At 46.7% G+C, this 14471-nt stretch overlaps 1 protein-coding gene across 1 annotated transcript in view; it reads right to left on the reverse strand.

Moving 5' to 3' along the window:
- The window catches only part of LOC135535729 (unconventional myosin-XV-like), a 56590-nt gene extending 42507 nt beyond the window's left edge, over positions 1 to 14083 (reverse strand). The window contains exons 1-2 of the mRNA XM_064962160.1: positions 12011 to 14083; positions 11369 to 11935 (exon numbers count right to left, since the gene is read on the reverse strand). Of these exons, the coding sequence (XP_064818232.1) occupies positions 11369 to 11935; positions 12011 to 14083 (2640 nt within the window). The remainder of the gene's footprint in view (positions 1 to 11368; positions 11936 to 12010) is intronic.
- Between the last annotated feature and the right edge of the window lie 388 nt (positions 14084 to 14471).

The following is a 14471-nucleotide window of genomic DNA, read 5'->3' on the forward strand; positions in this document are numbered from 1 at the left end:
ACTAGTGACCATATCCCCTACCCATCCCGCAAAGGCGGAGGTGTAGCTAACATTTACGATAGCAAATGTCAATTTATAACAACAAAAAAATCATTTTTTGTCCTCTCACTGTTCGGGCGGCGCTCGGTGTTCGTTGTCACCGGTCTACTAGCTGCCACCAACCCCTTTCCCTTTTCTGTTGGTTTTGTCTTATTGGTTACACCTGTTTCTTGTTTAGGTTTTAGTTGGGCTATTTATGCTGGTAATGCCCACCTGCTCTTTGTGCAGGCTTATTTTTCCTCTGTTTATGTTTGTGGTTGAGCAATTTCCTTTGTTTTCTCCGGACTGGTTGGGTCCTGGTTTTGGGCCGGTCTTGTTATTGCGCCTGGTGTTTTGGCCATTTTTCCTGCCCCGGAATAAAACATTGTTCTTTACTCTCTGCTTCCTGTGCCTGACTCCACACCCACTACTTATAGAAGTGCGTTACAGGTTTTGTCTTTTGAGCTTCTAGTCATGAAATCTATGCAGCCTACTCAATCACTTTTTATAGCTACTGTTTACAGGCCTCCTGGGCCATATACATCGTTCCTCACTGAGTTCCCTGAATTCCTATCGGACCTTGTAGTCATAGCAGATAATATTCTAATCGTTGGTGACTTTAATATTCACATGGAAAAAATCCACAGACCCACTCCAAAAGGCTTTCGGAGCCATCATCGACTCAGCGGGTTTTGTCCAAAATGTCTCTGGACCTACTCACTGTCACAGTCATACTCTGGACCTAGTTTTGTCCCATGGAATAAACGTTGTGGATCTTAATGTTTTTCCTCATAATCCTGGACTATCGGACCACCATTTTGTTACGTTTGCAATCACATCAAATAATCTGCTCAGACCCCAACCAAGGATCATCAAAAGCCGTGCTATAAATTCTCAGACAACCCAAAGATTCCTTGATTCCCTTCCAGACTCCCTCTGCCTTCCCCAAGGACAGAAGAGGACAAAAAATCAGTTAACCACCTAACTGAGGAACTCCATTTAACCTTGAGGAGAATAATAACAATCCTAAATGTATTTTTGATACTGTCGCAAAGCTAACTAAAAAGCAGCATTCCCCAAGAGAGGATGGCTTTCACTTTAGCAGTAATAAATTCATGAACTTCTTTGAGGAAAAGATCATTATCATTAGAAAGCAAAATACGGACTCCTCTTTAAATCTGCATATTCCTTCAAAGCTCAGTTGTCCTGAGTCTGCACAACTCTGCCTGGACCTAGGATCAAGAGAGACACTCAAGTGTTTTAGTACTATATCTCTTGACACAATGATGAAAATAATCATGGCCTCTAAACCTTCAAGCTGCATACTGGACCCTATTCCAACTAAACTAATGAAAGAGCTGCTTCCTGTGCTTGGCCCTCCTATGTTGAACATAATAAATGGCTCTCTATCCACCGGATGTGTACCAAACTCACTAAAAAGTGGCAGTAATAAAGCCTCTCTTGAAAAAGCCAAACCTTGACCCAGAAAATATCAAAAACTATCGCCTATATCGAATCTCCCATTCCTCTCAAACATTCCTCTCAAACATTTTAGAACTTTAATTCGATTATACCTCGCGGTAACCTGCCTCACCCAATGTGATACGGAATCTGCTGTTATTTTTAATTTGTAGAACACATTCAAGAACCTCCAGAAGCTAACTCGCTACAAGCTATTTAGCCATGGTTAGCCACTGCTAGCGGCTTTACCCTCTGCACCTTCTGCTTCCCTGCCCCATCCACCGCTGCCCCCTGGACACCAATCACCTGGCTACATAGCTGATGCATGCTGGACTGTCCATTAATCACGGTACTCCATTCTGCTTGTTTATGTTTTATCTGTCGACCCCAGCCGCACTCAGTCTCTGTGTGTAGTTAATCCGACCCTCCCTGCCTAGTCAACGCCATTTTACCTGCTGTTGTTGTGCTAGCTGATTAGCTGTTGTTGTCTCACCTACTGTTTTAGCTAGCTCTCCCAATTCAACACCTGTGATTACTGTATGCTTCCCGATATGTCTCTCTCAAATGTCAATATGCCTTGTATACTGTTGTTCAGGTTAGTTATCATTGTTTTAGTTTACAATGGTGCCCCTAGTTCCACTCTTCATACCCCTGGCACCCCCTTTGCCCCACCTCCCACACATGCGTTGACCTCATTCATTACAACCAGTATGTCCAGAGATGCAACCTCTCTCATCATCACCCAGTGCCTGGGCTTACCTCCGCTGTACCCGCACCCCACCATACCCCTGTCTGCGCATTATGCCCTGAATATATTCTACCATGCCCAGAAATCTGCCCCTTTTATTCTCTGTCCCCACCGCTCTAGGCGACCAGTTTTGATAGCCTTTAGCCGCACCCTCATACTACTCCTCCTCTGTTCCGCGGGTGATGTGGAGGTAAACCCAGGCCCTGCATGTCCCCAGGCACCCTCATTTGTTGACTTCTGTGATCGAAAAAGCCTTGGTTTCATGCATGTCAACATCAGAAGCCTCCTCCCTAAGTTTGTTTTACTCACTGCTTTAGCACACTCTGCGAACCCTGATGTCCTTGCCGTGTCTGAATCCTGGCTTAGGAAGGGCACCAATAATTCTGAGATTTCCATACCCAACTATAACATTTTTCGTCAAGATCCATCCTGACCAACTGGCCTTCCAAATACACCTCCGCCGTCTTCAACCAGGATCTCAGCGATCACTGCCTCATTGCCTGTATCCGCTACGGAGCCGCAGTCAAACGACCACCCCTCATCACTGTCAAACGCTCCCTAAAACACTTCTGTGAGCAGGCCTTCCTAATCGACCTGGCCCGGGTATCCTGGAAGGACATTGACCTCATCCCGTCAGTTGAGGATGCCTGGTTATTCTTTAAAAGTAACTTCCTCACCATTTTAGATAAGCATGCTCCGTTCAAAAAATGCAGAACTAAGAACAGATATAGCCCTTGGTTCACTCCAGGCCTGACTGCCCTCGACCAGCACAAAAACATCTTGTGGTGGACTGCAATAGCATCGAATAGTCCCCGTGATGTGCAACTGTTCAGGGAAGTCAGGAACCAATACACTCAGTCAGTCAGGAAAGCTAAGGCCAGTTTCTTCAGGTAGAAATTTGCATCCTGTAGCTCCAACTCCAAAAAGTTCTGGGACACTGAAGTCCATGGAGAACAAGAGCACCTCCTCCCAGCTGCCCACTGCACTGAGGCTAGGTAACACGGTCACCACCGATAAATCCATGATTATCGAAAACTTCAACAAGCATTTCTCAACGGCTGGCCATGCCTTCCACCTGGCTACTCCAACCTCGGCCAACAGATCCCCCCCCCCCGCAGCTACTCGCCCAAGCCTCTCCAGGTTCTCCTTTACCCAAATCCAGATAGCAGATGTTCTGAAAGAGCTGCAAAACCTTGACCCGTAGAAATCAGCTGGGCTTGACAATCTGGACCCTCTATTTCTGAAACTATCCGCCGCCATTGTCGCAACCCCTATTACCAGCCTGTTCAACCTCTCTTTCATATCGTCTGAGATCCCCAAGGATTGGAAAGCTGCCGCAGTCATCCCCCTCTTCAAAGGGGGAGCACCCTGGACCCAAACTGTTACAGACCTATATCCATCCTGCCCTGCCTATCTAAGGTCTTCGAAAGCCAAGTCAACAAACAGGTCACCGACCATCTCGAATCACACCGTACCTTCTCCGCTGTGCAATCGGGTTTCCGAGCCGGTCACGGGTGCACCTCAGCCACGCTCAAGGTACTAAACGATATCATAACGGCCATCGATAAAAGACAGTACTGTGCAGCCGTCTTCATCGACCTTGCCAAGGCTTTCGACTCTGTCAATCACCATATTCTTATCGGCAGACTCAGTAGCCTTGGTTTCTCTGATGACTGCCTTGCCTGGTTCACCAACTACTTTTCAGACAGAGTGCAGTGTGTCAAATCGGAGGGCATGCTGTCCGGTCCTCTGGCAATCTCTATGGGGGTGCCACAGGGTTCAATTCTCGGGCCGACTCTTTTCTCTGTATATATCAATGATGTTGCTCTTGCTGCAGGCGATTCCCTGATCCACCTCTACGCAGACGACACCATTCCATATACTTCCGGCCCGTCCTTGGACACTGTGCTATCTTACCTCCAAACAAGCTTCAATGCCATACAACACTCCTTCCGTGGCCTCCAACTGCTCTTAAACGCTAGTAAAACCAAATGTATGCTTTTCAACCGTTCGCTGCCTGCACCTGCACGCCTGACTAGTATCACCACCCTGGATGGTTCTGACCTTGAATATGTGGACATCTATAAGTACCTAGGTGTCTGTCTTGACTGTAAACTCTCCTTCCAGACTCATATCAAACATCTCCAATCGAAAATCAAATCCAGAATCGGCTTTCTATTCCACAACAACGCCTCCTTCACTCATGCCGCCAAACTTACCCTAGTAAAACTGACTATCCTACCGATCCTCGACGACGTCATCTACAAAATAGCTTCCAACACTCTACTCAGCAAACTGGATGCAGTTTATCACAGTGCCATCCATTTTGTCACTAAAGCACCTTATACCACCCACCACTGCGACTTGTATGCTCTAGTCGGCTGGCCCTCGCTCCATATTCGTCGCCAGACCCACTGGTTCCAGGTCATCTACAAGTCCATGCTAGGTAAAGCTCCGCCTTATCTCAGTTCCCTGGTCACGATGGCAACACCCACCGGTAGCACGCGCTCCAGCAGGTGTATCTCACTGATCATCCCTCAAGCCAACACCTCATTTGGCCACCTTTCGTTCCAGTTTTCTGCTGCCTGTGAATGGAATGAATTGCAGAAATTGCTGAAGTTGGAGACTTTTGTCTCCCTCACCAACTTCAAACATCTGCTATCAGAGCAGCTAACCGATCGCTGCAGCTGTACATAGGCTTATCGGTAAATAGCCCACCCAATTATACCTACCTCATCCCCATACTGTTTTTATTTATTTACTTTTCTGCTCTTTTGCACACCAATATCTCTACCTGTACATGACCATCTGATCATTTATCACTCCAGTGTTAATCTGCAAAATTGTAATTATTTGCCTACCTCCTCATGCCTTTTTGCACACAATGTATATAGACCCTTTTTTTCTACTGTGTTATTGACTTGTTTATTGTTTACTCAATGTGTAACTCTGTGTTGTCTGTTCACACTGCTATGCTTTATCTTGGCCAGGTCGCAGTTGCAAATGAGAACTTGTTCTCAACAAGCCTACCTGGTTAAATAAAGGTGAAATAAAACTCACTGCCTTCCTGAAGACAAACAATGTATATGAAATGCTTCAGTCTGGTTTTAGACCACATCATAGCAATTAGACTGCACTTGGAAATGTAGTAAATTACCGTTTAATGGCCTCAGACTGAGGCTCCTAGACCTTAGTGCTGCTTTTGATACCATCGATCACCACATTATTTTGAAGAGATTGGAAACCCAAATTGGTCTACACTGTTCTGCACTGGTTTAGATCTTGTCTGTCAGAAAGATATCAGTTTGTCTCTGTGGATGGTTTGTCCTCTGACAAATCAACTGTAAATTTTGGTGTTCCTCAAGGTTCCCTTTTAGGACCACTATTGTTTTCACTATATATTTTACCTCTTGGGGATGTCATTCGAAAACATAATGTTAACTTTCACTGCTATGCGGATGACACACAGCTGTACATTTCAATGAAACATGGTGAAGCCCCAAAATTGCCCTCGCTAGAAGCCTATGTTTCAGACATAAGGAAGTGGATGGCTGCAAACTTTCTACTTTTAAACTCGGACAAAATAGAGATGCTTGTTCTAGGTCCCAAGAAACAAATAGACCTTCTGTTGAATCTGACAATTAATCTTAATGGTTGTACAGTCGTCTCAAATAAAACTGTGAAGGACCTTGGCGTTACTCTGGACCCTGATCTCTCTTTTGACGAACATATCAAGACTGTTTCAAGGACAGCTTTTTTCCATCTACGTAACATTGCAAAAATCAGAAACTTTCTGTCCAGAAATGATGCAGAAAAATGAATCCATGCTTTTGTTACTTCAACGTTAGACAACGGCAATGCTCTATTTTCCGGCTACCCGGATAAAGCACTAAATAAACTTCAGTTAGTTAAATACGGCTGCTAGAATCCTGACTAGAACCAAAACATTTGATCATATTACTCCAGTGCTAGCCTCCCTACACTGGCTTCCTGTTAAGGCAAGGGCTAATTTCAAGATTTTACTGCTAACCTACAAAGCATTACATGGGCTTGCTCCTACCTATCTTTCCGATTTGGTCTTGCCGTACATACCTACACATATGCTACGGTCACAAGACGCAGGCCTCCTAAGTGTTCCTAGAACTTCTAAGCAAACACCTGGAGGCAGGGCTTTCTCCTATAGAGATCCATTTTTATGGAATGGTCTGCCTACCCATGTGAGAGACGCAAACTCGGTCTCAACCTTTAAGTCTTTACTGAAGACTCATCTCTTCAGTGGGTCATATGATTGAGTGTAGTCTGGCCCAGGAGTGTGAAGGTGAACGGAAAGGCTCTGGAGCAACGAACCGCCCTTGCTGTCTCTGCCTGGCCGGTTCCCCTCTTTCCACTGGGATTCTCTGCCTCTAACCCTATTAAAGGGGCTGAGTCACTGGCTTACTGGTGCTCTTTCATGCCGTTCCTAGGAGGGGTGCGTCACTTGAGTGGGTTGAGTCACTGATGTGATCTTCCTGTCTGGGTTGGCGTCGTCCCTTGGGTTGTGCCGTGGCGGAGATCTTTGTGGGCTATACTGCCTTGTCTCAGGATGGTAAGTTGGTGTTTGAAGATATCCCTCTAGTGGTGTGGGGGCTGTGCTTTGGCAAAGTGGGTGGGGTTATGTCCTGCCTGTTTGGCCCTGTCCGGGGGTATTGTCGGACGGGGCCACAGTGTCTCCCGACCACTCCTGTCTCAGCCTCCAGTATTTATGCTGCAGTAGTTTATGTGTCGGGGGGCTAGGGCCAGTCTGTTACAGTGGGGCAAAAAAGTATTTAGTCAGCCACCAATTGTGCAAGTTCTCCCACTTAAAAAGATGAGATTAGGCCTGTAATTTTCATCATAGGTACACTTCAACTATGACAGAAAAAATGAGAAGAAAAGAAATCCAGAAAATCACATCGTATGATTTAAAAAAAAAATTATTTGCAAATTATGGTGGAAAATAAGTATTTGGTCACCGACAAACAAGCAAGATTTCTGGCTCTCACAGACCTGTAATTTCTTCTTTAAGTCTTCACAAGGTTTTCACACACTGTTGCTGGTATTTTGGCCCATTCCTCCATGGCTCCTCTGTCCCAGGACCTTGAAATGCCACTCGTTACCTGTATTAATGGCACCTGTTTGAACTTGTTATCAGTATAAAAGACACCTGTCCACAACCTCAAACAGTCACACTCCAAACTCCACTATGGCCAAGACCAAAGAGCTGTCAAAGGACACCAGAAACAAAATTGTAGACCTGCACCAGGCTGGGAAGACTGAATCTGCAATAGGTAAGCAGCTTGGTTTGAAGAAATCAACTGTGGGAGCAATTATTAGGAAATGGAAGACATACAAGACATACATGGTGGCTGACTAAATACTTTTTTGCCCCACTGTATATCTGGAGTATTTCTCCTGTCTTATACGGTGTCCTGTGTGAATTTAAGTATGCTCTCTCTAATTCTCTCTATTTTTCTCTCTCTTTCTTTCTTTCTTTCTTTCTTTCTCTCTCTCTCGGTGGACCTGAGTCCTAGGACCATGCCTCAGGACTACCTGGCCTGATGACTCCTAGCATGACTCCCAGTCCACCTGGTCATGCTACTGCTCAAGTTTCAACTGTTCTGCCTGTGGCTATGGAACCCTGACCTGTTCACCGGACGTGCTATCTTGTCCCAGACCTGCAGTTTTCAACTCTCTAGAGACAGCAAGAGCGGTAGAGACACTCTGAATGATCAGCTATGAAAAGCCAGCTGACATTTACTCCTGAGGTGCTGACTTGCTGCACCTCAGACAACTACTGTGATTATTATTTTTGACTCTGCTGGTCATCTATGAACATTTGAACATCTTGGCCATGTTCTGTTATAATCTCCACCCGGCACAGCCAGAAGAGGACTGGCCACACCTCATAGCCTGGTTCCTCTCTAGGTTTCTTCATAGGTTCTGGCCTTTCTATGGAGTTTTTCTTAGTCACTGTGCTTCTGCACCTGCATTGATTACTGTTTGGGGTTTTAGGCTGGATTTCTGTTTAGCACATTGTGACATCCGCTGATGTAAGAAGGGCTTTATAAATACATTTGATTGATTGAGTGTTAACTTATTGTACCAGTAGTACCAGTAATACCAAATGTACCATATTGCACCAGTAGTACCAGTACTACCTTATCATAACAGTAGCAGGCTACTGTATGACCTCATTGTACCAATAGTACCAGTACTACCTTATCATAACAGTAGCAGCCTACTGTATGAAATCATCGTACCAGTATTACCAGTAGTAACAGTATTACCCTATCATACCAGTAGCAGCCTTCTGTATTACCTTATCATACCAGTAGTAGCCTACTGTATTACCTTATCATTACAGTAGTAGCCTACTGTATTACCTTATCACAACAGTAGCAGCCTACTGTATTACCTTATCACAGCAGTAGTAGCAGTATTACCAATAGTACCAGTATTAATGCACCGTATCAGTAGCAGCCTACTGTATTACCTTATCATAACAGTAGTAGCCTACTGTATTACCTTATCACAACAGTAGTAGCAGTATTACCTTATCACAACAGTAGTAGCAGTATTACCAATAGTACCAGTATTAATGCACCGTACCAGTAGTAGCCTACTGTATTACCTTATCACAGCAGTAGTAGCCTACTGTATTACCTTATCACAACAGTAGTAGCAGTATTACCAATAGTACCAGTATTAATGCACCGTATCAGTAGCAGCCTACTGTATTACCTTATCATAACAGTAGTAGCCTACTGTATTACCTTATCAAGACAGTAGTAGCAGTATTACCTTATCACAACAGTAGTAGCCTACTGTGTTACCTTATCACAACAGTAGTAGCCTACTGTGTTACCTTATCACAACAGTAGTAGCCTACTGTGTTACCTTATCACAACAGTAGTAGCCTACTGTATTACCTTATCACAACAGTAGCAGCCTACTGTATTACCTTATCACAACAGTAGTAGCCTACTGTATTACCTTATCAAGACAGTAGTAGCCTACTGTATTACCATATCATACCAGTAGTGGATTACTGTTTTACCATACCGTACCAGTAGCAGCATACTGTGTTACCTTATCACAACAGTAGTAGCCTTCTGTATCACAACAGTAGTGGATTACTGTACTACCATATCATACCAGAGGCAGTTTACTGTTTTACCATACCGTATCAGTAGTAGCCTACTGTATTACCATATCATACCAGTACTAGCTTACTGTATTACCTTATCATACCAGTAGTAGCTTACTGTATTACCTTATCAAAACAGTAGTAGCTTACTGTATTACCATATCATACCAGTAGTAGCTTACTGTATTACCTTATCAAACCAGTAGTAGCTTACTGTATTACCTTATCAAAACAGTAGTAGCTTACTGTATTACCATATCATACCAGTAGTAGCTTACTGTATTACCATATCATACCAGTACTAGCTTACTGTATTACCTTATCATACCAGTAGTAGCTTACTGTATTACCTTATCATACCAGTAGTAGCTTACTGTATTACCATATCATAACAGTAGTGGCGTACTGTATTACCATATCATACCAGTAGTAGCTTGCTGTATTACCATATCATACCAGTAGTGCGTACTGTATTACCTTATCATATCAGTAGCAGCCTACTGTATTACCTTATCATTACAGTAGAGGATTACTGTACTACCATATCGTACCAATAGTAGGTTACTGTATTATCTCATCGTACCAGTATTACTAATATCACCGGTATTACCTTCTCATACCAGTAGTGACGTACTGTATTACCTTATCATACCAGTAGTAGCTTACTGTATTACCATATCATACCAGTACTAGCTTACTGTATTACCTTATCATATCAGTAGTAGCTTACTGTATTACCTTATCATACCAGTACTAGCTTACTGTATTACCTTATCATACCAGTAGTAGCTTACTGTATTACCATATCATACCAGTACTAGCTTACTGTATTACCTTATCATATCAGTAGTAGCTTACTGTATTACCTTATCAAAACAGTAGTAGCTTACTGTATTACCTTATCATACCAGTAGTAGCTTACTGTATTACCTTATCAAAACAGTAGTAGCTTACTGTATTACCTTATCATACCAGTAGTAGCTTACTGTATTACCATATCATACCAGTACTAGCTTACTGTATTACCTTATCATACCAGTAGTAGCTTACTGTATTACCTTATCATACCAGTAGTAGCTTACTGTATTACCATATCATACTAGTAGTGGCGTACTGTATTACCATATCATAACAGTAGTGGCGTACTGTATTACCATATCATACCAGTAGTAGCTTGCTGTATTACCATATCATACCAGTAGTGGCGTACTGTATTACCTTATATCAGTAGTAGCTTACTGTATTACCATATCATACCAGTAGTAGCTTACTGTATTACCATATCATACCAGTAGTAGCTTACTGTATTACCTTATCATACCAGTAGTAGCTTACTGTATTACCATATCATACCAGTAGTAGCTTACTGTATTACCATATCATAACAGTAAAAGCCTAGTGGTTAGAGTGTTGGACTAGTAACTGGAAGGTTGTGAGTTCAAACCCCCGAGCTGACAAGGTACAAATCTGCCGTTCTGCCCCTGAACAGGCAGTTAACCCACTGTTCCCAGGCCGTCATTGAAAATAAGAATGTGTTCTTAACTGAGTTGCCTGGTTAAATAAAGGTAAAATTAAAATTAAATTTTCAGTATTACGGTAATACCTTATCATACCAGGGCCCAGTGGGTTCTATAGTTAAACCAGTATTACCTTATCATACCAGGGCCCAGAGGGTTCTATAGTTAAACCAGTATTACCTCGTCATACCAGGGCCCAGTGGGTTCTATAGTTAAACCAGTATTACCTTATCGTACCAGGGCCCAGTGGGTTCTATAGTTAAACCAGTATTACCTCGTCATACCAGGGCCCAGTGGGTTCTATAGTTACTGTATTACCTTATCATACCAGGGCCCAGTGGGTTCTATAGTTAAACCAGTATTACCTTATCATACCAGGGCCCAGAGGGTTCTATAGTTAAACCAGTATTACCTCGTCATACCAGGGCCCAGTGGGTTCTATAGTTAAACCAGTATTACCTTATCGTACCAGGGCCCAGTGGGTTCCCCTTCCCTGTTAGGAGCCCAGTCCGGCTCCAGGTCCATCTCTCTCTGTCCATGGTGGGGGGGCCCCGGGGGATCCAGCAGCTCCTCATCCCGGTACATGGACCACTTGGTGAGGTTCTGGACGGTGGGGTGGGGCAGCACTGTCTCTGACCCCCACACATCCACCTGCTCCCCTGGACCCCTAGGCTGTGTCCCCGTCCCAGGCCCTGGGCCCTGAGCCCAGTGATGCCCTGCCCCTTGCCCCGGCCCAGAGCCCTGGACCTGGGGCATGACCACGGCGTATCGCCCCCCTCCAGGCTCCTCCAGCGAGGAGGGCAGGCGGTAGGAGGCCCCACGGAGGTTCTGGTTCTGTAGGGCATTGCCAAGCTGGGGGGTGGCGGGAACAGGTCTCGTCATCAGGCTCCCGTCAGGAAGTCTGTACGTGGCTGAACGCAGGTTCTGGTTCTGTAGAGCGTTGGAGAGCTGGGGAGTGCTTGGCTGGGCCCGGGTCACTAAGGTCCCATCAGGTAGTCTGTAAGTGGCGGAACGCAGGTTCTGGTTCTGGAGAGCATTGGACAGGTTGGGGGAGGGGCTAGGGGGGGCCAGAGACCCCCCACTATAGGAGGCTCCACGGACGTTAGGGTTGAGGAGAGCAGAGGAGAGGTTAGGAGAAGAAGGTTGTGGAGGCTCGTTCCTGGTTACTAGAGTTCCATCTGGTAATCTGTACGTAGCCTTGGTAAGATTCTGGTTGAGGAGGGCAGAGGAGAGGTTAGGAGAAGAAGGTTGTGGAGGCTCATTCCTGGTTACTAGAGTTCCATCTGGTAATCTGTACGTAGCCTTGGTAAGATTCTGGTTGAGGAGAGCAGAGGAGAGGTTAGGAGAAGGTTGTGGAGGCTCGTTCCTGGTTACTAGAGTTCCATCTGGTAATCTGTACGTAGCCTTGGTAAGATTCTGGTTGAGGAGGGCAGAGGAGAGGTTAGGAGAAGAAGGTTGTGGAGGCTCGTTCCTGGTTACTAGAGTTCCATCTGGTAATCTGTATGTAGCCTTGGTAAGATTCTGGTTGAGGAGGGCAGAGGAGAGGTTAGGAGAAGAAGGTTGTGGAGGTTCGTTCCTGGTTACTAGAGTTCCATCTGGTAATCTGTACGTAGCCTTGGTAAGATTCTGGTTGAGGAGAGCAGAGGAGAGGTTAGGAGAAGGTTGTGGAGGCTCGTTCCTGGTTACTAGAGTTCCATCTGGTAGACGGTATGTAGCCTTGGTAAGATTCTGGTTGAGGAGAGCAGAGGAGAGGTTAGGAGAAGGTTGTGGAGGCTCGTTCCTGGTTACTAGAGTTCCATCTGGTAATCTGTACGTAGCCTTGGTAAGATTCTGGTTGAGGAGGGCAGAGGAGAGGTTAGGAGAAGGTTGTGGAGGCTCGTTCCTGGTTACTAGAGTTCCATCTGGTAATCTGTACGTAGCCTTGGTAAGATTCTGGTTGAGGAGGGCAGAGGAGAGGTTAGGAGAGGATGGCTGAAGAGTTTGTTCCGTCCTGGTTACTAGAGTTCCATCCGGTAATCTGTACGTAGCCAGGCGGAGGTTTGGGTTGAGAAGAGCTGAGGAGAGATTCGGAGAGAAGGAGGGAGAGGGAATCGGTTGAGGCTCGTTCTGGGTTACTAGCGTCCCATCTGGTAATTTATACATAGCCTGTTGCATGTTGGGGTTGAGGAGAGCGGAGGAGAGGTTTGGAGAGAAGGAGGATGGTTGAGGATTGGGTTCAGTCCTGGTGACCAGAGAACCGTCTGGTAGACGGTAGGTAGCTTGTCTCATGCTAGTGTTCTGCAGAGCATTAGACATCAGAGAGACAGAACCGGGAGAACCTCCACTGCTCTTGTTCCCCTCGGAACCCCCCGACATCATCACGGAACCATCGGGTAGGCGGAACGCTGACCCCTGTAGGTGGTGGGAGGTGCTAAGAGTGGTGGACAGCGTGGGGGAGGAGGGTGGATGAGGTCTGTGAAGAGCGGGGGAGGCGTAGGAAGCGTTGCGGAGCCGAGGGCTGAGCACGGTGCTGGAGAGACGAGGTGAGGAGGACTGGGTCTGATAGGGGGAGAGGACGGGGGTGTAGAGGGAGGCATTCCTCTGGAGAGGAGAGGAGGCCAGGGGGTAGGAGTAGGAGGCGTTAGACAGCTTAGTGTTCTGCTGTAAGGCGTTAGACAGCTGGGGGGAAGAACCCTGGCTAACCTGTCCATCATATGACATCATCAGCTGGCCACCAGGCGAGGGGGAGGGACCTCTCTGTACAGGTGAACTATAGGACGTGTTACGCAGGTAAGAGTTCTGGAGGGGGGAGGAACGAGGATCGTAACGGAGGGAGGGATGGGGGGAGGGGGGCCGCTGCTGAGGGGAGGTGTAGTTTACTCCTCTAAGGTGAGCGTTGGTCAGTAAGGGAGAGGCCCCTGGCTCCATAGTGTGGTTGTACTGGGTCACGACCTGGGAGTGATGGGGGAGACTGGGGTGGTGGGGGGGAGGTCTGAAGGAGGCTGGGGAGAAGTGGTGGATGGGAGAGGGGGCACGGGGCGGCAGGGGGGAAGAGGGTTGCTTGTGTTGTGGGGAGGAGGGGCGTCTAACAGAGGGCTGTGGAGAGAGAGGACCACCCTGCTGCTTCATGGAGGGCTGGGGGGAGAGAGGACGGCCTCTGAACGACTGCCTGCCAGGAGGAGGGTTCCTGGGCATGCGGACGAGAGGGTGGCCCTTCCCTACAGGGCGATGGAAACCTCCCTGGGGGTCCGCTGCGACTCCCTGACCCCTCCCGGCCGGGACACTGAGCGTGCCAACATGGGGGGGCCGGGGCCCTGCAGCTGTCCTGCTGGGGGGGGTTGACCCTCGGGGACGCTGTGAACCGACGACCTGAAGGGAGCCACGTTCTGGGTGAGAGGGGTGCCGTGCCGACTACGTCTCTGCAGGTAGGGGTTACCTGGCGAGGGCTTCACCGCCCCCATGGGCACCTGGCCACGAACCCCTCTGAGGTGACGTGTGGAGGTGCGGGAAGGGAGGGGGCGGCTGGACATACAGGAGGGGGTGGGAGAGGAGAGGTTAGGGGAGGGGGAGGCAGGACGGAATG

The sequence above is a fragment of the Oncorhynchus masou genome, unplaced genomic scaffold (assembly GCF_036934945.1).
Source record: "Oncorhynchus masou masou isolate Uvic2021 unplaced genomic scaffold, UVic_Omas_1.1 unplaced_scaffold_506, whole genome shotgun sequence".
Taxonomy (NCBI): Eukaryota; Metazoa; Chordata; class Actinopteri; order Salmoniformes; family Salmonidae; genus Oncorhynchus; species Oncorhynchus masou.